The sequence below is a fragment of the Lagenorhynchus albirostris genome, chromosome 18 (genome assembly GCF_949774975.1).
Source record: "Lagenorhynchus albirostris chromosome 18, mLagAlb1.1, whole genome shotgun sequence".
Lineage (NCBI taxonomy): Eukaryota > Metazoa > Chordata > Mammalia > Artiodactyla > Delphinidae > Lagenorhynchus > Lagenorhynchus albirostris.
Window position 1 is genome coordinate 18,029,138 of NC_083112.1, and position 25,173 is coordinate 18,054,310.

A 25,173-nucleotide genomic window follows, 5' to 3' on the forward strand; every position below is an offset into this window, starting at 1 on the left:
CGTAGTAATATATTAAACTCCTGATTTTGATGGTTACATTGTGATTATGTGAATGTCCTTTGTATAAAATACATACTGAAGTATTCAGGAAAGATAATGCATCATGTCTCAAATTAATTTCAAATGGTTCTGTAAACGAAAATAATCACTAAACAGTCTATAATAAGAATAGAAAAGAGTTTTATTTGAGCCAAACTGAGGACTACCCTGGAAGCCCACTTCCCAGATTACTCTGAGAAACTGCTCTGGAGAAGCATTGTTTCCAGCACAGTTTTATATCTTGTCAGAACAAAGAGGAATAAATGAGTCAGGATTACATTTCTTCAACGTTAAAAAAAAAAAAAAAAAAGAACAGACTAGCATGTACACAGTGACTCAGTATGGCCTTGGAACCTGGGAAGGGAGTTTTATCATCAAAGGAGTACCAGCATTGGCATCCCAGGAGGAGGGGCATATAATCTTTATTTTTAACATGGACATTCTTTACTTCTGGTCAATGTGTCCTTTTCTCTAATAATTAAAGCAAATGTACAGTGTATATTTGATAGGTCACAAACAGGCTATTTTAGTTAGCATAAAATTCAAGTTAACTCATGTATAAGCCAGAATGACTTCCCTATATCTAAATATGTGAATATTTCTTTCATCAGTTCCAACAAAAAAGGTACTTTGTACTGTATGTGCAACTTTTCTGTAAGTTTGAGATTAAAAAAAGTTGTGTATATAAAAAATAAAGCATCGGACTTCCCTGGTGGCGCAGTGGTTAAGAATCCGCCTGTCAATGCAGGGGACACACGTTCAAGCCCTGGTCTGGGAAGATCCCACATGCCGCGAGCAACTAAGCCCGAGAGCCACAACTACTGAAGCCCGCACGTCTAGAGCCTGTGCTCTGCAACGAGAAGCCACAGCAATGAGAAGCCTGCACACCGCAACGAAGAGTAGCCCCCGCTTGCTGCAACTACAGAAAGCCCGAACGCAGCAACGAAGACCCACCACAGCCTCAAATAAATAAATTAATAAATTTAAAAAAAAATAAAGCATCTAGCATTGTGCATGGCCAGAGAAAGAGAGTGAAAGAAGCCAGAAGAGCATTACAATAGATGCAGAAAAAAGCATTTCATAATATTCAATACTTTAACTTGTAGCAAGCTAGAAATAAGAGGAAACTTCCTAATTTTAATAAAGTAAAAGTATTAAAAAGTATGCACAAATTTAATGATAAAACCTAGAAGCATCCCAGTAATATAAAAAACAAGACAAGGCTCACTAAAATGCTTTTAATCACCACTATAACACAATGTTCTAGAAAAATGCAGTAAAATAAGAAAAAGAAATTAAGAGGCCCAAAAATTTAAAGGAAGAAAAGTCATCTTTATTTAAAGATGAGGATCGTCCAAATAAAATATCCAGGTGAATCTGACTTTTAGATTTGAGAGTTTGGCAAGATCGTTGGATGAGATAAAAAATAAATAAAAATTGACAGTTTTTGTGTATACCAATAATAGCTCACTTTAAAAATGTATTAACAGGGACTTCCCTGGTGGCGCAGTGGTTGGGAGTCCGCCTGCCAATGCAGGGGACACGGGTTCGAGCCCTGGTCCGGGAGGATCCTACATGCCACAGAGCAACTAAGCCTATGCGCCACAGCTACTGAGCCTGCGCTCTGGAGCCCAAGAGCCACAACTGCTGAGCCCATGTGCCACAACTACTGAAGCCCGTGCGCCTAGAGCCGCAACTAGAGAAAGTCCACGTGCAGCAACGAAGACCCAACGCAGCCAAAAATAAACAAATTTTTTTAAAAAAATGTATTAACAAAACAAACAAAAAAACAAACCCAGGAATAGGCCTAACCCAAAGTTCTAGACCTCTATAGAAAAAAAATTGTTGGACATTTTTGAAATTCATAAAAGAAGACCTGGGCTTCCCTGGTGGTGCAGTGGTTGAGAGTCTGCCTGCCGATGCATGGGACACGGGTTCATGCCCCAGTCCGGGAGGATCCCACATGCCGCGGAGCAGCTGGGCCCGTGAGCCATGGCCGCTAAGCCTGCGCGTCCAGAGCCTGTGCTCCGCAGTGGGAGAGGCCACAACAGTGAGAGGCCCGCGTACCGCAAAAAAAAAAAAAAAAAAAGCCAGGGTTTATCATAAAATCATAGTAATTAAGGGTGTTGTACCAGCTCATTAGTCACTGATAATCTGCCTGTTTAGATGGCCTGTTTGAACTCTCATGCTTTGGAGACCTAACTATTCTTCCAAAAGATAGCATTGAGAGTACCATGTTACACTCTGTGTGATCTCTGCTAATGGCACTTTGGAATTGTATTAGTTAAGTCATTTTAGACATAACATCACTGTGGATCCAACTGTCAGGTATTGAGTTATCAGCAATTTGAAGAAATAAATTTTGAGGAGGTATCGGAGGAAGGAATACGTTTCATAAAACATTACAATGAAGCTCATGACTGACTTTTGAATAGTAGGAGTTTTAAGTATGCTGTTAAAAATCTGTAAGGGACAGTTAAGAAAATTATCAGATTGTAAGAGAAACGTGTGAGCTCACCAAACAAGGATTTCAGTGTAGATTCTGTCTTTATCAAATGAAGTTAAAGGAACAAGTTATAGTTAAAGTTTGAATGGAAGAGCCTGCCATTGTTGTTCCACATCTGGTTGTTGCTGTTTACATTCCTTTACTGAGCCTACATCTTCATAAGCTTTTTGGCAGGTATACATTGAACACTTCTGTTTCATGGTCAAGACAGGATCAGAGGCCATGGATACTGACAACTGATTTGTCTGTTTTCTTCTTTTTCCATGACTGTATCTACTGCCTCATCTTGATTTACAAGCAAAACCTAGAAAACCTACAAAAATAAGTGTTTTGTGGTTTATCTAGGAATAATACAGAAAATATTCCTTGTTATTTTTGGTGAAGAAAATCAATTTTGTATAGTTTATTTCAACCTAAATAAAATGCGAGTTTTGTTTAAAAGAAAAAAAAAAAAGAGTATTGTACCAGCTCAGGAATACACAAGTGACCAATGGAAGAGAATGGAGAGCCAGAAAGAGATCTGTGCACATATGACAATACTGTTAGAGCAACGGATTAGCATGAGGGTTTGAAACTAGATAGCTGGGTGAGAGTCCCGGCTCAGTCACTTACAGCCCTGTGACCTTGGGCAAGTGATTTAATTTCTCTGTGCCTCAGTTGTTCCACCTTTAGTTTGGGCATAATTATAATACCTACCTCTTAGGGTAGTTGTGAGGATTAACAGTTAATCCTGTTAATCTCCCAGAGCTCCTAGGTTAAGCTCCCAGAACATTACCTTACACAGTGAACACCAAATAATAACAACAGTTATCATTATCATCGCTACAAATCAGTGAGGAAAGGATAGATTTTTCAATCATAGTGCTGGGGAAGGTGGTTAATCGCATTAAAAAAAAAACTAAAAGTAGGTCCGTACTTTACACTATAATCCAAATAAATTCCAGTTGGATCAAGAAGCTAAATGAGAAAAGCAAAATTTTTGAACTTTTTGGAATAAAGACAGAATCTTAGTTCGGAAAAGAATTTCTTAGGGGAAAAATCCTACAAATTATGAAGGAAAATAATGATGAATGTTAATTACATCACAAGCTTCTGTATGACAGAAAGCACCATAAATAAAATTAAAAGCAAACATATATAATAAAGCATTAGAATTTATTTATATGTGAATAAATACATATAAGCAAAACTAAGATCTCAAAGATAAAGTGTAGTCTATGAACACAAGTCACAGAATCAAAAAAAGAACCACACAGGAGCACAGCAAACGAGGTGCAAGCTCACTAAGTAATCTAGGAACTGCAAATGCAAATAACAACCAGAGACCATCTCACACCCATCAGAGAGGAAAACATGAAAATCTCATATCATGACAGACACCAAACCACAGATCCAGGGAGGCACTGTAAAGAGAATGAAACGAAAAGCCACAGATTAGGAGAAAATATTGGCAAAATATATCTGATAAAGGACTTGTATCCAAGATATAGAGAGCTCCTAAAAGTTAATTGTAAGACAACCCAATAAACCCAATTAAACAATAACAACCCAATTAAAAATTGGACAAAAGATCTGGACAGACAACACCAAAGAAGATATACAAATGGCAAATAAGTATATGAAAAGATGCTCAACACCACATGTCATATGTCATCAGGGAATTACAAATTAAAATATGAACAACATCATATATACACTGACATGTATAAAATAGATAACTAATAAGAACCTGCTGTATAAAAATAAATAAATAAAATAAAATTTAAAAAAATACGAACAACATGAACTCTCATTCATTGCAGGTGGGAATATAAAATGGTACAGCCACAGTGGAGGACAGTTCAGCAATTTCTTTCAAAATTAAACATACTTTTACCATACCAAACAATAAAATAAATCTCATAGAATCAAGTGTTGACAAGGAAGAAGAGAAGCAAACTCTGAAATAGTGGAAGTCAAACTTGGTACGACCCCTTTGGAGAGCAATCTGGCACATTTAGTGAGGTGCAAAATGCTCCCTTCCTGTGTGTCCAGCAGTTCTAAGTGCCCTAGACCAGAGAAATTCTCCCGTGAATTAGGAGACCTATACAAGGATATTTATGACAGCTGGTCAGTAACATAAAAAACTGGAAAACCATAAATGCTCATTCACAGAATACTTTAATGGTGATTATAGTCATAAAATGGAATAATATAACATTTAAAATTAAAGATTAGAACTACATTTATCAACATGGATATATATCAATAATCTACAGAATCTGACAGAAATTCTATAAAGTCCAAGAACATGTAAAACAATATATTTGTTTATAAATACTTAAACGTGGTGGGAGCATAAAATTAAAAACACAAGATAATAAGAAACACCGAATTTGTGATGGCAATTACCTCTGGGGAGGGGTGGAGAGAAGGGAACAGAGAGAAGAGAGAGTCCTTAACTATGTTTTTTTTTTTTCTTAAAAAAAAAAAATCAAGCTGAGGCAAATATCATATACTATCATGATTTTATAAATCTGGGTGAAGTGTCTATGGGTATCTGTTATATTTGAAATAATTAAAATATCTTTAAAGGAACTTCATCATAATTCTTTGTGTGTTTGATCAGTTATAAATAAAACTGAAAGTAATCATAAGGTGTTAAGATCTGAAACTTTAAAAAGGGAAAAATATGCTCCCCAAATCCCCACTTAAAAGCCCTGGTGGCGCAGTGGTTGAGAGTCTGCCTGCCGATGCAGGGGACACGGGTTCGAGCCCTGCTCTGGGAGGATCCCACATGCTGCAGAGCAACTGGGCCTGTGAGCCACAACTACTGAGCCTGCACATCTGGAGCCTGTGGTCCACAACAAGAGAGGCTGCAATAGTGAGGAGCCACGCACCGCGATGAAGAGTGGCCCCCGCTCGCCGCAACTAGAGAAAACCCTCACACATAAACGAAGACCCAACACAGCCAAAAAATAAATAAAGAAATAAAGAAGCTTTCATTAAAAAAAAAAAAAAAGCCCAAGCCATGGGCAGCCAACGTGTTACTCTTTGTTGTATCCAGAGTACATTTATCTATTTTGGTATGTCCTTCCCTAAAAGGACTCATGTGTTTTCAAGTAACTTACCAAACAGTTTTCATGAGCAGCTATATTCTCTGACTGTGCAAAGTACAGGACACTACACTCGAGGTCTTTGGGGCAAAGTGCGCATATCCTTTTTTGCAACCTTTCTGCAACCTGAAAGACACCTATAAAGTAACATCCCTGATGAGAAATGGAAAAGTGGAATTTCTTGGTGTCTGCAACTCCTCCACCCATCTTAAAGTAGAGGGCAGGGAACTTGTTTTATGAGAGAGTCTCAACTCCCAGGGAGAAAAAAAATTGGGACCCAAGTAGAAAAGCAACTTTGTATTTTCTTAATGGCTTAATGAAAGAAAAGAAAAAAATGTTTCATTTAAAATGTCTAAACATGAGGAAAACCTTTACTTAAGAAACATAAGCAGGAATTTAAATACAAAGCTCTCAAAGCATTGCCTTGCCCATAGTAAGCTCTCAATAATGATTACTGACATTATAAATCAACAAGAAAACAATGGTGTATTCAAGAAATAATGCTGATTAACTACCTGTAAAAAATAATTTAGATCCCTATATCATACTATATTCAAAAATAAATTTGGGAAAATAAATAAATTTGGGGTGAATTAAAGAAGTAAATGAGCAATATACTTTAAATGTGCTGTAATCTAGCATTATAATAAATTAGGAGAGAAAGATACACGAAGGCAGGAGTTTTTTTTTTTAAGAGCGGAATAAAGAAAGGAAAGAAGTTTAAGAGAAGGAGAGCTAGGAAGAACAGGGAAGAGACGGGGGAAAAAAGCCAGCTGTTCCCAATATCCACTGGGTGCATGGGTGAGAGGCAATCTTCTCTAACCTATTAGTTTGCTATTAATTTGGCCACAAGCATCCATTTAACATTTCTTTGCCTTTTCCAATGCTCCTCCTGTTATTCATTTAGTTTTCTGTGGCAGAAAGCACTTTCAATTTTACCTTCAAATTTTAGTTTTGAAACAAAAATTCATTTAATCATTTAATGGCGAAAGGTTTAAATTTAAATGAGGTTAACCGCTTAAGCGCTTCCTGAAAGTCCTTTTTGTTACTTAAAAGTGTAAGGTCTCTTGATGTCTCTCTTAAACTACATCTTGCATCTCACAATGTCAGAAGACCTCACTTTGGAGCTAGCATTTCTTTCACATTCAGATGAGTTTCTTCCTTAATTAACGTCTGTCTCCTGGATTTGGGTCCTGCTTATTAGTAGGGCTACAAATTAGTAGTCCTCCTGCTCCACATCAACCAAGAAAAAGGGGGGAGACTGAGACAAAACTCCTCAGATGAAATGAAATGGGCGAACTGCTGCTTTTCATTCATCTCAAACCACCACCGAGTTGGGAGCTCCTCTTGTACGAGAGTCACCGCGCTGAGAGCTCTAGACCAGCGCTGTCCGCAGAAACATAATGTGAGCCACAGGTGCAGATGAAGAATTTCTAGGAGCCTCATTTAAAACAGTCAAAGGAAATGGGTGAAGTTAATTTTAATATGCTTTATTCAACTAAACATATCCAAAATACTACCCTCTCAACATTTAATTAAGGAAACAATTAATTCATTCTTTTGTACTGAGTCTTTGAAGCCCAGTGTATTTTGTGCTTACAGCACCCCTCAACTGGACGAGCCACATTTTCAATGCTCAAGAGCCATATGTGGAGAGTGGCTACTGTACGGAAGGGCACAGCAGAGCATATAAAAAAAAACATGAGACAGAACTGTTGCCTGCAAGAAGCTTACAAAATAAACAAGGAGACCAAATAGTATTCTGGAAAATAACAGAATACGTGGCACAAGTAACTGCTGAGTAGGAAATACAATATACGCTATGGACAGAGGAGGAAGTGCTCCTTGTGGGACGGAGTTCTGTCAAGGACACTTCCTTGAGCTGGTACAACCTTGAGATGGAGAGGAAGCGGGGTCGGGGTGGGAGGGACGTTGCAGACAGAAGCAGAGATATATAAGAGACCAAGAGGTCTGACTGGGAGACAGAAAACCAGCCAGGCTGAAGAGGAGAGTTCATGCAAAGGAAGCTGGAAAAGAATTTGAGAAACAGATGGTGAAAGGCTGCCAGGAAGGATTTTTTGAGCAGGGGGATAACATGATGAAAGAGTTGTTTTAAGCTCCATTTCAACATGGAGAGAAATACGGTGCACCTGGATAGGAAGGCTGGACATGATAATGCTGTCAACTCTATCTCAGATAAGTGCGGACAAAAAAATGTTGCCCGACAACAAGCCATCAGCCACTGCAGCAAACCCTGCCCCCCCCAACAATGTGTGTCCTGAGGGGAATTCAGGATCGAGAAAAAACAGGATACTGGCCCTAGACAGTTACCACACATTTCTAAGGAATAATTTCAACGAGCCCAGACTCTTGCATCTTCCCATACTTAGAAAAGCACTAAAATCATTAACTTAAGAGGTCTGTTTTTTGTTATTAGCAGTAATTGTTTGATGTCTGACTACATGTTTGTTTTCAGCAAAAACTCCTATATATCCTGGCTCATTCCTTACCTCTTCCGATCAGTTCCTCAGAGCTGAGAGGCTGTCTCCCAGGCCACAGTCTTCAGTAAGCTCCCCAAATAAAACATCTCGCAATTTTTAGGTTGTGTTTTTCTTCAGTCAACATAAGTTTTAGATTTAATGCCATTTCAACTTAAATCCCAAGAAGGTTATTTTAAAGAACTTGAAAAAAAATATTATTTGGAAGAACAAATGAGCAAGGGCAGTAAAGAACACTTTCAAAAAAAAAATGAAAGGGTGTCTACCTGATTTAAAAACATACTATAAAGGTACAGCTGGGACAGAAGGTTAGATGACCATGTCAAAAGAAAGAACACAAAGTGCAGAGAGAAGTGGATCATAATCTCTAATTATGAATTTAAGTTACCATAAGGTGGCATTTGCATTTCTTCTCTGGCACTGATGTCCTTAGCCCATTTTTCTATTGGTTTATTCACTACTTCCTTACTGATTTATAAGAGCTTGTAGTGTATCCAGGATACTAACTCTTTGTTAGTCAAATATGTGGCCTTTTAACTTTGTTTATAATGTTCTCTGATATACAGAATGTTTAAAGGTTTTGTTTGATGAAATTATATCAATCCTTTATCACTTCTCACTCTTGGGTAGGGGGAACATAACTTAGAAGACACCTCTTCTTTTCCTCTAGAATTTTATTTCTTACATTATAATATTAACGTGGAATTTATTTTATTGTAAAGTATGAGATGGAGATCTAACTTATTTTCATAATGGCTAGCCACTAATTTAAAATCTTTTTTCATATATTTAATTATTACATATATTTAGATTTGTTCTACATACTTCTATTTGTTCCACTGATCTGTCACTTCCCCCACCAATACAACACTTTACAATTTTCAATGTTTTAGAATATATTTTAATATTTGACCACACAAAGCCTCCATCCTAGGATGAAAATGGGAAAAAAAATCCCCAAATTTTATTCACCTTGGACCCAAAATCTACTTCGACTAAATACCGTGCTTTTAAAAGAACACTCAAACTGGACATTAAAATTTGTAAAGCATAGGCTAAAAAAAGTTTCAGGCAGTTAAATTACTAGTGCTAAAATTCCCTAATAAAAAAATATGATAATGTTTGATAGGCTATGCAGCACTCCTTGTGTAAGAGCTAGGTATTTTTGCCTTGTCACCCTTTCCTGTGCAGAGCTGCACCTGCAGACCGGTGAACTGCATTGGGCTGAGCTATCAGGCCGCTGATACCTGAGTGTGGTCCCCTGTGCTTGCTCTGGGGACTCTGCCTGTCTGAGCTACACTCCCAAGTCTGCAGGGTCTTGGCACTTGGGAACACAGAGGTGGTGGCAACATTGCTGTCCTCTGATCTGGAGTTTCCAGTGCTGATGGACAGAAACGCAAGGTGGACACACAGGCTCCACCTAAGAGTTTTTTCCTGCTAAAACACCCCCTCATCACAATTTCCTAAAAGAGCTTGGCTATTTTAACTTGTTTATTCTTCTAGACTGGGGGATCACAGAACTCTCTGTAGTTGGGAGAGTAACATTATAAGCTTTTACACAGACAGGCATCCCTCACATCTGATCGTTTGCTACACATTATCTGAAACTCATGGACCAAATACATTTGGATAACTTGATATTCCTCACTATCTGAACTCAGGAACTGTATAGATTCAGACAGTGAGGGACAGGTGTATCATGGGGGCTGGGAAGAGTCCATTGGTCTCCATCAGTAGTTGAGACCAAGAACAATGAAGATATGTAGGTCTCCCCAGGGTCTTTCTACTGGGTCTAGCAGGCCTAAGGACTCACAGAGACTGACTCAACGAGAATTCTCAAAAATGAAACTGGTAACCAGGAAAGGTTCTATAGAATGAAGCCGAAGAAAAATTATAAGCCAAGAATACATGAACTACGACTAACTCAAACCAACAGTGGCAGTCTCGCCAGCAATCTCCAGGCTCAGCTCCACCTGGGAAGGGATTGTTAAGGCCACAGCCTCTGCAGGGGTGTCTTCCCAATGCTTCTCTTCCAAGAGACGGTCTTAAAGCTCACCAGACAAGGGCAATCCACCCAGAGGATTGAATCTGGGGTAGTCGGATAGGATGGCCAAGGAACATGTTCCACCACTAAAGAAATGAGTGAAACTGATAGAATGAGATTCACTAACCCTATACTTCCATTTACAATCCCCTTCCAATAGGGTATGGCCTATGTTCTGGACTGGCAACCAATTTATGGTGCTGGCTTGGAAATTCCTTCCTCTTTTCTCCTTTGATCAATAGTTTTCATTGCAGTTTACTATTTTAGTTCTGCCACTGTATATCAGATGTGTAGACGTTATTACTGAGTCCAGTGACCGCATACCTGAACTGACCAAAACAGAAGGGGAGTAGATATTACCTAGAGGCTTGGTAATGGACTTGGAAGATGAATGGCTTTATCACATTGTCTCTGGATGGTGTGACTGGACATAACTTTCGGAGAAGTTTGGCAGGATGTATATTTGGGATAGCCAGAAGGCATTACTGGGGACAGCTTCAGAATGTGAAAAGAGGAATAAGGATGTCTGTGTTGTAAGGGAGGGGTGGCAGGCAGCCAGGGAATAGGATGTTCAGTGGACTTCCTTAGGGTATCCATTTGACTCACAATCATACACAGGGATAAGCCCCAGCAGGTATGTTTATACTACGTGACTCTCTTTCCCTAGACACAGCTGACAGTCCCAGAGGACCAACCTGCCCATCTCCCACATATACAGAATTCAGAATAGAAGATTTTAGTTCAGATTGGGCTGGTTTCTTGAAGATGTAAAAACTGAGAAGCTGTGAGGGTAGCCATCTTCTATCCCATTATCAGGAAAACTGGACCAAAGAAAGAGAACAAAGCAGATATTCTGAGTGCTGTCAAAGTTTATGACGGCTTCTCAGGCCCTATTTCCTGGCTCTTTCTGATAAATGCTATAGCATCCATGTTCCTGGGGTCTGTGAGTGTGGTCTCCCTGCTTTCCAGTAACAAACATCCCTTTTGCTTAAATGACATCAAGTTGATTTTGTACTATTTGTAGCCAACAAGTCCTAATTAACACAGGAAGTACCATGACCTGATCTGTGTGTAGGCACGTGTGAACGTATGTGCGTGCGCACATGTGCACTTGAGAGTGAGTTTCGGCAGCAGCGTGGACAGTGGACTGCCCTGCCTTCACTGTTTTCTACCTGGTTCATTCTGATAATCTCATTTCCCTCCTTCTGCTTTCCCTGTCATGACACCACTTCATTCTTCACGTTGCTGCCAGAGTGATCTATCTAAAATGTACATTTGCCCATGTTTCTCTCCTGCTAAAAACCCTTCTCTATCACCTAAAGATCAGAAGCCAAGCTCTTTAGTGCTACATACAACCCCGTTCATTCCTTCAACATATACTTAATGTAGAGTTTTAGGCACTAGAAATAAAGCAGGGAATAAGATGTGAATTTCAACTCTCATGGAACTTACATTTTAGTAGTACAGAGACATCAAACAAGTATTATTTCAGGATGTGGTTAAGTGCTATGAAGAAAGAGCAGGGGAAGGAGGTAGAGATTAATGAGGGTGGGGGAGGGCTCTTCTAAACAGGATGGGCAGGCAAGGCTGTGGAGGGTACATTTGAGCAGATATTTGAATATGGTGGGGGGCTTAGAGGACTCACAGTGCAGTGAGGGGTAGCAGAGTCATCAAGATGGGTAGGGGCTGGATCAGATCAGGACATGGGGTACACTGTAGCCACAGTAAGATTATTCTGAAAGTAATAAGAGACTATTGGAGGGCTTTGAGTAGGAGAATCACACTTACTTTTTGTTTTTTAAAGATCATTTTGGCTACTGTGCAGGCTTGTCTGTATGAGAGGCTGGAGTGGAAGCCAGGGGACCAATAGTCCAGGCCTGAGATGATGGTGGCTTGGATGGCAGTGATGGAAGCGGTGAGAAGAGGCCAGGCTTGAGATATATTCTGAAGAAAGAACTGACTGGTCTGACTAACGCATTAGTTGGGAGGTAAGGAGGAAAGAGAGGCACCAAGAGTGGCACTGGGGTTTTGGTCTGAGCAACCAGGTGAATGGAATGGGGAAGGCTGGTAGTGGCTGAGCAGGTTTGGAGTGTGTGGGTGTGTGCAGGCAAACAGGAGTCTTCTTTGGGACATATTCAGTTTGAGATCGTTCCTGGCATTAATGAAGTTGGTTACACAAGTCTGGAGTTTGGGGAAAAGGTCAGGATGTAACCTCACCTCCGGTAACTCCTCATCTTGCATTCTGTATACACACTAGCTAAATGAAATAGTCAACTGCTTGGCTTGTGGTTGCCACATCTGATGTTTTATGGCTGGTGCCTTTTTTCGAGTCTTCACCTCTTTCTGGACCACCTTTTCAAGCTTTGTATCTCTGGGTGACTCTTTCTCTTTAAAACTAAGGATGTTCCTTGAACACCAGGCTGAGTTGGAGGAGCTCCTCATTTGTGATTCTGTGGTTCTTAGCAGGTCACACAGGAGTTGCCTATTAGACTCTCTAGGGCAAGGTCTGCCTAACTCGTCTCTGCATCCCCGGCACCTGGTGCTGAGCCTGCACAGGGTAAGCGCTCTACATCTGCTGAAACGCAGGGAAGGAGCCCAGCCAGAAGGCTGTTGCCTCACTTAATGGGGAGGGCCACAGACTTGAACTACTCATGGAAAGGAGGGGATGGTTCCAAAACGTTACATTCTCTGTGGAAACTTCTCAAACTGCTTCCTGAGACCTAGCTGACCACTTCTCTTCAAGAGGGGTCCCCCTCCAGCCTTCCTCCCTAGAGCATTTCTCCGACTGCATTGTTTTAGGGGTGGGTGAAACCGCGCTGGGAGAGTAAACTCCCAGGCATTTCCTTCGGTTTTCCTTGCTGGCTGTATTCCTAGCGTTGTAGGACTGTAGCAATGGGCTGTTCCATTAGCAGTGGGTGAGGTAAACGGTAAATAAACGGTAAACGGAAGGCAAACCCTCTCCTTACGAGAGGCCCTGGGCAGCGGTCTGGGAGCAGGGCCGCCGGCGGTGGACGCCCAGAGGCCGAGGGGCTGCTGAGCCAAGACCTCAGCGCTGTCTCGGGAGGCGGGTTCGCGGGCCCCCAAGCGGCGGCGGCCGAGGGGCTGCTGAGCCAAGACCTCAGCGCTGTCTCGGGAAGCGGGTTCGCGGGCCCCCAGGCGGCGGCGACCAGGGAGCTGCCCTGGGCCCCGACTGCCCCTGCCGCCCCCCGCCCCCCGAGCAGTACTCACCGGTTGGGTGGGGGACCCCGTCCCGCCCAGCCCGGGCCTCGGACCAGCTGGCGCCGCAGCTCGACTCGGGCTCGGGAGGTCCCGCCGGCTCCATATCTGCGCACTGCGCCCGCGCAGCCGGAAGTCCGTTTCGGCAAAATCATGATGATTGATCTCCCCTACCCGCGGGAAAAGTCCCGAGCAGGAAGAGACCCGTCGGCTTTGTAGATGCAGTTCTCAAACAGAAATTCGCAACTTCTCCAGATCTGAGTCTGAATTTGAATTGCTTTTTTAAAAAAAAAAATCATGCCAGGAGCTCCCCACCCTGCGCCCACTTAAGCGATAGTCGGAGTAAAGGTGGCCGAAGCCCCTGGACTCAGCTGGAGAAATGATTGTTCTTCTGAGGGTTTATCCATTATTTTCTAAAAACTGTATCACACCAAGTCTGGCCTAAAAAGGTCTATCATAAACGGACGCAGAATTAACTGACAGTAATTCCAGTTGCAGTCGCAAGCCTTTATTTAGCACCCATTGGGTACACAGCACCATACAAGACAAGGTTTTTGGTGCATGGAATACACATGTAGAGAACACAAACGCATATAATTAAATTACAGTTAAAAAATAAGTTGCTCTGTAAAAGCAGCATGTAATAGCTGGTGGTTTGCTGAGGAACTAATCAAAGGAAAACTCCTGGAGGTCTTGCTTTTTGAGCAGATTTTAAAGAGAGGAAAGGAGGCAAACTGGGGACAGAAAAGAGAACAATATTAAAAAGGATAACTTGGATAGTCTTGACAAACACAAATGGATTACAGAAGCAAGAGTGTGGAGATGCAAAACGGGAGAAAAGAGCACGCTCTGGCAGCAAAGTTTTTTTTTCTTTCAAGCAGTAAGATGGAAGAGTACACCTTGCCAGGCCAGAAAGAAAGTCCTAAAGAGACTGGATAAGAAACTGAAGAGCTCAGCTAGGTCAGGTGAAGCAGTTGAAGAGCCCCTTACCCCGCTCTCAGTTTATAATCTCAGCTTTTCAGTGTTCCACTCTTATGAATGAGCAGACTTAACACACATATATGGAATCTAAAAAAAAAATTATTCTGAAGAACCTAGGGGCAGGACAGGAATAAAGATGCTGTCCTCTATGCAGACATAGAGAATGGACTTGAGGACACAGGGAGGGGAAGGGTAAGCTGGGACGAAGTGAGAGTAGCATGAACATACATACACTACCAAATGTAAAACAGATAACTAGTGGGAAGCAGCCGCATAGCACAGGGAGAGATCAGCTCGGTGCTTTGCGTCCACCTAGAGTGGTGGGATAGGGAGGGTGGGAGGGAGACACAAGAGGGAGGAGATATGGGGATGTATGTATATGTATAGCTGTTATACAGCAGAAATTAACACACCATTGTAAAGCAATTATACTCCAATAAAGATGTTAAAAAAAATCCCTTATTTAAAAAAAAAAAAAAAGAATGAGCAGACTGCCAAGATCTAACTAACTAACTGAGGAAAGCCTAAAACATGAACGACAAAGACCAAAGGACACATACAGGGAAAACACAGAAACAAACCTTGCAGGTCACAGAATATTCAGGAAAAAGATAATATAGATATGAATGCCTGTATGTATGTTACACTATATAAATAGTATTTTCAAAGAGATAAGATACTGCAACCATGAACCAAAAATAGGATATTGAAGAAAAAAAACATTCAGAGAAGAGAGCTCTAGAAATTTAAAATGAGACCAAAAAAAAAAACCTAACCAGAACAAAACAAAACCCAATCCCCACTCCGCAAAAACCCCCCAAACAAAAACCCAACACAATAGGCAAATTGTAAGATTAAGTTGAGGAAATCTCCCAGAAAGTAGAGCAAGAAGACAAAGCTGGAAATTAAGAGAAAAGATAAGAAAATGAGAGAACCAATCCTGGAGGTCTAATGTCTAGATAAATAGGAAGAGACAACAGATAACAGACAACAGAACTATTTCATTAAAGAAATATAGTTCAAGAAAATTTCTCTGAAGAACAAAGTTTTCAGATTGAAAGATCCCTCCCACCAAGCACCTGGTATGAGGTATGAAAACTAACTCTTACTGGGAACAGAACATTGGGACAAAGAGAATGCTATAAGCTTGAAAAAAACTGGCCACGTATACAAAAGATAAAGAATGGCTTTATCTGACTTCCAACAGTCACCCTGAAGGCCAGAGGTGAGAACATTTTCAGACTTCAAAGCAGCAACACTGGAATGTAGCAGATGTGTTCAAAATTGGGTATGGAAGCTACTCACGAACTGAGTACCCATACCCTGCCAAAATAGCAATCAAATGTAAGGGTAAAATAACATGTTCAAACATACAAGGGCTCAAAATATTCACCTCTCATTTTTCCCTTTCAAAAGCTACTGGAGGATGTGCTTCACCAATATGTGGGAGTAAATCCAGGAAAGGGGAAATAACGGGATTTAACTGGCAACAGACCTGACACAGGGAAGACAAAGGGAATCTCTAGGATGCTGACGGAAGATGACAGCTGTGAACCAGTACAGAATGAAGCAGATCAAGATGTTGATTTCTGCACAAAAACATTTTCCATACTTATCAAGTGTCTTCACTTTATTTTAGTGCATTGCCTAAAATTCCTGCATCTTTACTGTGAATAAATGGACTTCTCAACTTTCCTCATCTGTCTACAGGCTGTTTGGGTTATAATATTTTGCTCCCTTTCCTAGCTCTTTGGTTTCCCACTCTCTAAACCAATTTCAAGTTAAATTTTTATTTAGTTCAATATTTTAAAGAAATTAATCGGGTCCAAACTTAGAAGAGATTTTTGTTTGAAAGGTAACCAAACTAAACCCAGAATCAAGATCAAAAAAAAAAAAAAAGAAAAAAAACCCCTCAAAAACCAGAACTACTTTTAATTACTCCTTTTTGAGCTAGTATTCCCATCCTGGTTCCTAGTGGGAAGTTCCTGGCAGCCAAATGTATATCTTTGTTATAGATAAAATTAGTTTTAACTCTTGGAGATTCTCATCCTCTTTCCACTAGACAATCATGGTCAGGTAACCTAGAGCAAAGTAACTTTCTCTAGGAAAATAATTTGCACATCATGCCTAGGAGAGTCCAAGGGTCTGTTTCAGACTTTGCAGTTCAGTAGAATTGTTTTGTTAAGTGAAATTCTTGCCCAGCACAATCTCTTCTGGCTTAAATAAGCCATGTCTGACTATTTTCTAAGTTTCCTTTTCATAAGGCTCTATCTAGAACAAAAATATTCTAATTCCTCCAAGTTTCTACTCCCTCCTTTCCTGTCCGTGTTTATGTGGAAGGAGTGAAGAGAATCTGTAGAAAAGAAATTGAATCGCAAAGAGTGTGCCAAAACCTTCCCCACAGGAGAGCTTCTACCCCTTCTCATTCAAACGGACTGATGGGACACTTTCACGGAGCCAGATACAGCTTCTCCAACTAGCACTAAAATACTTGGAAGTAATATGCATGAAGTGAATTTCGACAGATGCTTCAGGCTCTGTTGCCCACCTTATGGTTCACAATGGTAAATTATTTGCCAGGAATTAAACATAAATAAATTTTGTAGGTAAAGATGTGAGCTTTGGCCCTTTGGGGCCATGAAAGTCAAAGATAATTCCAAAAGCAATAAGAAGTGCTGAAATCAATTGTGACATTTGTCTTTCTTAATATATAATTTACAAATAAGTTACAAATTATATAGCAGTATTTCATATAAAATATACACTTCCATCCTACTCATGTACAGTTGAACAGCAGTAAGAATAAAGAGATACCCTATGCATATGAAAATGTCCTTATTTTGTTCCTAGTGTTTCTAAGTAATGCAAATGGACCCCCCAACAAGGGTAAACTGAGAGGAATTCTCTTGATGGATCATAACCTAAATTAATGCCACTGACCACTGGGGTTTCTTTTGCATGACTCTAATTTCAGCTTGATAAGCTAATTTCATGAACAGGCACTAGCTACAGATTTATAATATTTTTTTCCTACACTTATTAAACCCACATTGGCAGAATATTTCTTTTTCAGGCATAGTCCCAGCTTCATAACCATAATCCCACGTTAGTTCTGTTCTTGCTTTCACATACCTAGAAAGTAGAAATTTTAAAAATAATCATAAATTACCCTGAATAACTACCAAATGAACCAAGTTTGATTATATCAATTTTCATATTAACATCATTAACCATCCTCAAAAATATGGTTTTCTCTCTCTCTCCAACAACAACCAATTAGGAATGCTCTTTTATTAAGAATAATCACTTAAGTTTTATTTCAAATCTACTAAAATCATAAGTAAGAAGAAACTTGTCAATATCCACAAGGAAGGAAGTGTGTTTTGCAAACAGTGGAACCCAGTAATGTGATGAGGCATGTGGTGTGGTAGTTGGGGGCAGTTTGGACTCAAAGATGTAGCATTCTGCATCATTTATCCTCTGAACTGAACTGGCTGAGGCCTGCCATCCTTAGCCTTTTCAGGCATTAACTCTAAGAGGAAATAAGAATGAAAATTTCAGCTATTTAAAATTTTATTGACCACAAACAGTTTGGGATAACTGAATATTCTAGGGTGCCAGATATGTGGGGCTATAGCATATATCTTCTCTTAATATTTTTCTATTGTTATTTTTAAAGTCACAATTTCAAAATGAAATCATATAAAAAAAATTTTCAAACCTGTTGGTGAAGAACGCCACCAATGGAAAATTTCTGTCATGTGTTTCTACAAAAACATTCTGTACCAAAAGATTTGGGCAACAACTATGCTGTTAAAAAAATAAACACAGAGGTTAGACATAGCATCAAGTTTGATACCTTGTTCTTTGCAGCATTAGAATACCATTCTGTTTCCAACACATCTAACTTATTTTTGTTTATATCTTTTTTTTCCTGACTAGTATATAGAATATCATAGCTCATTACAATTTTGTTGACGGTAGGAATCCATTCAGAAAAGCCCTGTTTTGACACTCTTACATCTTTCCAGTAGAAAGGCAAAATGGTGCAAACCCCTATAGAAGATAATCTGTCAGTATTTATCGTTATTATAGATGCATATCTTTTGATTCAGCAATCCAGTATCTGGAAATGTATCCGACAGATATATCTGCACATGTATCCATGTGTAAGATTATTCACTGAACATTGTTTTTAACAGTAGAAGTTTGGAAACAATCCAAATATCTATCTAAAGAGGATTGGTTACATGAACTTTAGGATATCCACACATTGGAATTCTATGCAGCTATTAATATAAACAAAAAGAACGAGGAGCTCTGTGTACTGATTAGAAAGATCTCCAGGGCACGTTGCTAATTAAAAAAAAACAAGGTGTAGGATAGTAAATATAATATGCTATCTTTTATGTAATGGGTAGGAATAAGAACATATATTTATATTTACTTGTATTTGCATAAAGAAACTATAAGAATACACAAAAAAGTAGTAAAAATGATTTAACTATAGAGGGTGGAGTGGGGGCCGGGTGAATGTGGGCACAGTACATTTTTTTTAAACAAAACAAAAAGTTTAATATGAAGAATGTATATGACCTGAGTTTTACAACACAGTCAAACAGACCTGTTGGAAAGGGTACCTGTATACGTAACTGATTTCTCTGCTGAACATGACCTTCTCCTTTCTCCAAGGCTTCTAACATGATGATACTATTTCCTCCTATTACCACCATTCCAATATTGTTCTGTTGCCCACTAGCTGCCACCTCTACACATTCATCTATCACCAGATTCATAAAGGGATCAAATCCCAGCAATTTTCCTCAGACATATTTGCCACCATTAAATTTCAATGATAACTTCCTGTCCACACAGTTTTTTCAATTTGGGCCTGGTAAGCTTTACTCATGGTGCCTACTTGGCAGGGTCAGAGCTACCTTGATACAGAATTCTGTTTGGCTGTATGTATGTATGTAGGTATTCTCTAAGGCTTTTTATTTTATTTAAACTTTGAAATCTTGTGAATGTATTATCTAAGTAGAAAATTAAATTTAAAAAGAAAGAAAAGTCCGTTTTTTTCCTCCTATAAAGAAGGGATGGACCCAGCTGGTGAAACCAACCATATAGTTCTCGTGCAGCCAGCATTCAACACAACCTACCAGAAAGGAAGCCACAACAGTCCTTTGCTAGAGATCATTCTTTTTTTTTTTTTTTTTTTGGTACGTGGGCCTCTCACTGTTGTGGCCTCTCCTGTTGCGGAACACAGGCTCCGGACGTGCAGGCTCAGCGGCTGTGGCTCACGGACCCAGCTGCTCTGCGGCATGTGGGATCTTCCCGGACCGGGGCATGAACCCGCGTCCCCTGCATCGGCAGGCAGACTCTCAACCACTGCGCCACCAGGGAAGTCCTAGAGATCATTCTTTAATGATCTTCTGGCTCTCCTGGCATGTTTAATAGCTCCTAGCATGTTTGGCAATAGTGTAGAAGTAGTGAAAGTGGAATAGAGAAAAGCAGTTGTAGGAAAGAGGAAGGGAGGAGAGGATTCTGTTCCCTGTTAACCAAGTATCCTCCTAACTAGGACAGAGAAAAAGAAAAAAGCCAAATAAAGATTTATCTAGCAAGGAGAAAAGCTCTTTGGTTTTAAAGATTTTCCGACTTAAGAGTATTTTCTCTTCTGATGGCACCTGAATTACATGTAAAATTATCACTGAGGGCTTCCCTGGTGGCATAGTGCTTAAGAACCCACCTTCCAATGCAGAGGACACGGGTTCAAGCCCTGGTCCGGGAAGATCCCGCGTGCCACGGAGCAACTAAGCCCGTGCGCCACAACTACTGAGCCTGTGCTCTAGAGCCCACGAGCCACAACTACTGAAGCCCGCATGCCTAGAGCCCATGCTCCGCAACAAGAGAAGCCACCGCAATGAGAAAGCCCACACACCACAACAAAGAGTAGCCCCTGCTTGCCCCAACTAAAGAAAGCCCGCGCGCAGCAACGAAGACCCAACGTAGCCAAAAATAAATTAATTAAAATAAAATAAAATAAAAATAATCACTGAACGTCAACTTCAAACTACTCAAAAGTCATTTTAAAGAGGTGTTGAGGAAATTCCCTGGTGGTCCGGTGGTTAGGACTCCACTTTCACTGCTGAGAGCACAGGTTCGATCCCTGGTCAGGGAGCTAAGATCCCGCCAGCTGTGCGGTGTGGCGGGGGCGGGGGGGGAAGGGAGTGTTGAGCTTCGCAAAGGGAATGCATAAAAGAATCATGGGCCATGCATGCTTCCCATTACTTTAAGGGAAAAAGCAAAGCTGCCCATCCCACTAATTCAACCCCAGAGAGGAAGAAGAGCTCTGATACAGATCAAAGAGAAAAATTAAGGCCATATCCAGGGATCAGAGTACTAGAGTGGACCTTTCCAAAGATGTGTGGAGGGTATCAAAGTTCCCATCCTCCTTCCACGACTCCTCTTCACTCTCCTGGATAGGATAAGCAAGGACAAAGTGGAGCCCAGAGAGTACGGGGCATACAGGTGGCTTCCACATGGTCCAGTTGGCCAAAGAGAGTCTATATACACACTGGGACTAGAGGTTGAAGCGGATTTTTTTTCCTGTAGGATTCCTGAGACCATACATTCTTTGATAAACATGTATGATGGTAGGAGGCAGGATAGAATAGCAGTATGATGGGAAAGCTACAAGGTAACTCCACACTACTCAGTAGTTATGGCCAATAATACAAGTTATCCCTCTTATCATGAAGATGCCAGGAGTCTTACGTCTTGAACCTTAAAATCAGAGAAATCATAAATATTTCTCTGTATAAACAAAAATAAATCTCATTACATATATCCCAAACATACACAGAAACAGAAAACGACTATGGTTTAGGAATAAAAAAGGAGTAAGAGAGTAAAATGCAATATTCTGATAAATGTACTGGTTTTCTGTACTAAGCCACTAAACCACTCAAAACTTAGTGAGAGTAAGCAAAACATAAGTACTCCCAACTGATTTTTTTGAATAGATAGAGGCATTTCACTGTATTATATAAGACACAAAAGAGAAGCTTATTCTATGAGTCCCATTGTGATATTTTTTTGAAGTAATGAATCTTGAAAACCTTTCAATAAACATATATGATTTTCTTACTATTTCTTATAGCTTTCTCAAGCAAATGTTTACTGTGTGCCAGGTACCTTTTAAGCACTTTATATATAATACATTTAATCTTCATAACGTCCTAGACAGTTATTATTATCTCCATATTATAGGGGTGGGAAATACAGCATAGAGAGGTCAAGTAACATGCCCCAGGTCATGTGTGGAGGACTGGCATTTTTAAAAAAATTTTTTAATTGAAGTATATTTGGTTAGGACTGGCATTCTAATCTAGGTAGTCTGGCTTTGGAGTCTTTTAATCATATTTTCCTCATGATTTTGTTAAGAAGCCTATGAAAAAAAAAATGTGTTTAGACATAGGAACCTCAGCCCATATACTCACATTAAGGAAGCGGCCCACATTTCCTTCTTTTGTGGCATCCAATAAAAACACACTCCCTTTATTGAACTTCTTTAGAGAATCAGATGAAGCATTCTTGGTTTCACTTGGTAACTCTTTATCACAAAAGACCTGCTGGTTTTGACATGCTGGAGATTTTTCCTCTTGGGGCTTTTGTATTTGAATCTCATTCTGATCATCCAGTGTGACTGTTTGGTGACATCTGCCCCCTGGTGGAGTTTCTTCTCTACATTTAGTTATATCTATCACATCTGATTCAATCACAGGGTTGTCTTCAGAATCTTCAGCTTGGTTTGAGCTTGAGTCCTCTAATAAACGTTGTGGAAGGAATTGTCAGGAAATGTAATTGGCTGAGCAACAGTGGTGAGAGTAACAATTCTAATTAAATGCAAGCTGTGCTAATTATTGCTAATCCTTACAATGTATTAAGGTAGACAGTACTCCAATTTTACAAATGAAAACTTCAAGCCTCTGAAGGCTTAAGGGATTCACCTAACTAGCAATAGTAATGAGAAGTGGGGTAAGAAACCCAGAAATATCTGACCCCAAAGCCTGCCTTCTTTCTACTACATAACAATGCCTTTTTATGAATCTGTATACATGTTGCTTCCTGTTACTGTATTTAATCTCTACTCCTTAGAAACTGACTTACCTCTCTTCAACTTTGGAATCTGCATTTAAGTGTATTCTAAACAGCTGTAACAGAGAGGGTATTTAGGGAGCACTTTAGGCCTTTAATATACCAATGAAAGGCCTGAGGAGACCCTGATGGAGTCACCCTCTATAAGTCCCAATAGTAATAACTATTGCTATGGGTTTTGTATACATTAATGTTTGGAGTTTTTACTAGATGATCATTCAATAATTACACTTTTACAAACAACAGTACTTTAGAAGAAGATGAACTACTTATTTTTCTTATCGAATAATGGAAATAATTTTTTGAAAATATTCAAAAGTATGAATGCATGTCAAATGGAATAAAATGATTTATTTTTAAAAAGTCATTTGTGTCACCTAATTCAGTGGCACGAAGAAATTATACTTCTCTAAAATTAATGTTTTTGGTGTAATCATCACTGTTGCTGGCTGCTACTCCTACATGTACTCATATTTTAATCATGGGTTACTTGTGAGCCATAATAGTACATAACTAATTTTTGTGGTGCCTGCTATATACATTGTAGTAGTCAATGGAAATGACAAAAGAACCAAAAGTAACAGTAGTCGTATGGCTCACATGCATTAAATGGTGATATATCAGAATGTCATCCCAAAATATGCATCTCTGACATAAGGACTATTTTGAGCTAAGGGCAATTAAGTAGCAATACAGGAAAAGCTCAGCCCTCCCCCCATGTGTCTAAAAGCAGGATATAAATTTACAAAGGTGTCCCTCCATCTATAATACTAGGAAGGACAAAAGTTAATTACCAGAGATAACTATAGACCTTTGTCAGCTTGGAGACTGAACCAAAGCAATCTACATAGCATACTTGACTAACTAGCCTTTATCTACCATTGGTTTCACATATATCTGGGTTCCCACAATTTCCACCACGAGATATTCAAGGCCCTTTTCCTTTGTCTTGTTATTCCTCTAAAAATTTATTGTTCTTTGACTAAGATACTAGATAAGCCAGAGTTCTAAGCCACCTCTCTGAGTTACTCATCTCTGAGTACTCATGTGTTATGTGTATAATATGCATACTAATAAACTTTTGTTCTTCTCTTGTCAATCTGTCTTTTGTCAGTCTAATTTACAGGGCTCTGGCTAGACAGCTTAAGATGGGTAGAAAGAGATTTTCCTCCTCTACAGGTGAAATTATTATAAGTGCCCTTTCTTGATAGACCTTTTCTGTCAAGGAGCTGCCTTGCCTCCCCCAGTCTCCATCCTTTAAGACCAGGTGGGGAGTTGGGGGTGCAGATGCAAGGAAGCCCAAAGGCAGAAGAGGCAATGGTTGGTCAGTTCTTCACAAAGGGTCATGTCTCAGCAATGCCTCTCCACTGAGGGATATATTGAAGTGCAAATTAACAAAATCCAAGTTTGTCAGGTTGTAATATTAACCATGGCAGGTCCGGTAACACTGAAAGATAAGCACTCAGGGTAGCAATATTTACACTTTTTGCTAAGCATCCCCTGCAGCAGCACTGGCTGGAATACTGCAGGAGAATGATGTGTCTTTATTTTTAAGGAGCCTAAACGAAGGGTTAGGAAATAGCTGCATTGGACAATGCTTCCAAAGCCATACATGGACTATGCAGACTTGGAGCTGACCACCCCATTCTCCTGCCACGCATCAAGTCATGGTTGGCATCTGGACCAGGGGTCAGCAAACTTCTTCTGTAAGGGGCCAAACGGTAAATACTGTAAGCTTTGTGGGCCACATGGTCTCTGTTGTGACTATTCAGTCTGCTGCTATAGTGTGAAAGTAGACAGAGACAACATGTAAACGAAAGAGTGTGGCTCTGTTCCAATACAACTTTATTTAGGAACACTGAAATTATAATTTCCTATAATTTTCAAGTGTCACAAAGTATTACTTATCTTCCCATTTTTTCTCAGTTATTATTTAAAAGGTAAAAATTATCTTAGCTCATAGGCTATACATAAACAGGTAGTGGGCTGGATTTGGCCCACCAATTATAGTTTGCCAACCTCTGATCTAAACAAGTAGAAACTCTTGTGATGAATGCCACATTTTTGTTATGGAGTCTGAGAAAATGAGCCACAAGTACTGAGCAAGAGAGACAAAAAGGCAGAAGAGGCAGGCAATCAGACTGAAACAAAGCCTACCTCTCATTTCCTTGGCTTTAGAGTTCAGATGTACTTGAGTTGGTTTAAATCCACCATTATCTTCTGAGGTGACAGACTCTGAGGAAGTAAATCCCTTAAAAGAAAACAAGGAAGATGTCTTTACTTCCTAGGTCAGGAAAAAAAATTTAATTTAGCAGTAAGGGCTCTTTCATCAAGTGCCAATCTTCACAGGCTATAGCTACTAGATTAGTTTTGAAAGCCTCTCTGAAGTGATGGAGCCCTTATGGCTGTATTTTACTCCTAGGCACTTTAGTGAGCAACAGCTATGAAAATTATAAGGACTGTCAAGACACTCTTTAGGCATTATAAATTCAAAATAAAATTCAAATACACCTGTCTGTATCCCTCAATTCTGATGCCAGATTATAAATTTGGCTTCAACTATAAGATGTGCAAAGATTAAAAACACTCTTTGGCTAGTTACTTCAAAGAAAAGGTTAAAGGAATTGCCTGTCTCCA

The 25,173-nt window shown here is 39.8% G+C and overlaps 2 protein-coding genes across 3 annotated transcripts in view; one reads left to right on the forward strand and one right to left on the reverse strand.

Moving 5' to 3' along the window:
* The window catches only part of RCBTB1 (RCC1 and BTB domain containing protein 1), a 110,352-nt gene that overhangs the window by 76,103 nt on the left and 9,076 nt on the right, over positions 1–25,173 (forward strand). The gene's annotated exons all lie outside the window — the stretch shown is intronic.
* Positions 1–25,173, reverse strand: part of SETDB2 (SET domain bifurcated histone lysine methyltransferase 2) — an 80,983-nt gene that overhangs the window by 19,008 nt on the left and 36,802 nt on the right. The window contains exons 11-12 of one of the 2 annotated variants that reach the window (XM_060129578.1): positions 24,694–24,787; positions 5,656–5,777 (exon numbers count right to left, since the gene is read on the reverse strand). In XM_060129578.1, coding sequence (XP_059985561.1) covers positions 5,656–5,777; positions 24,694–24,787 — 216 coding nt within the window. Of the gene's footprint in view, positions 1–5,655; positions 5,778–13,410; positions 13,529–24,693; positions 24,788–25,173 lie in introns of those variants that run through there. The other variant, XM_060129577.1, reaches the window with a different exon arrangement.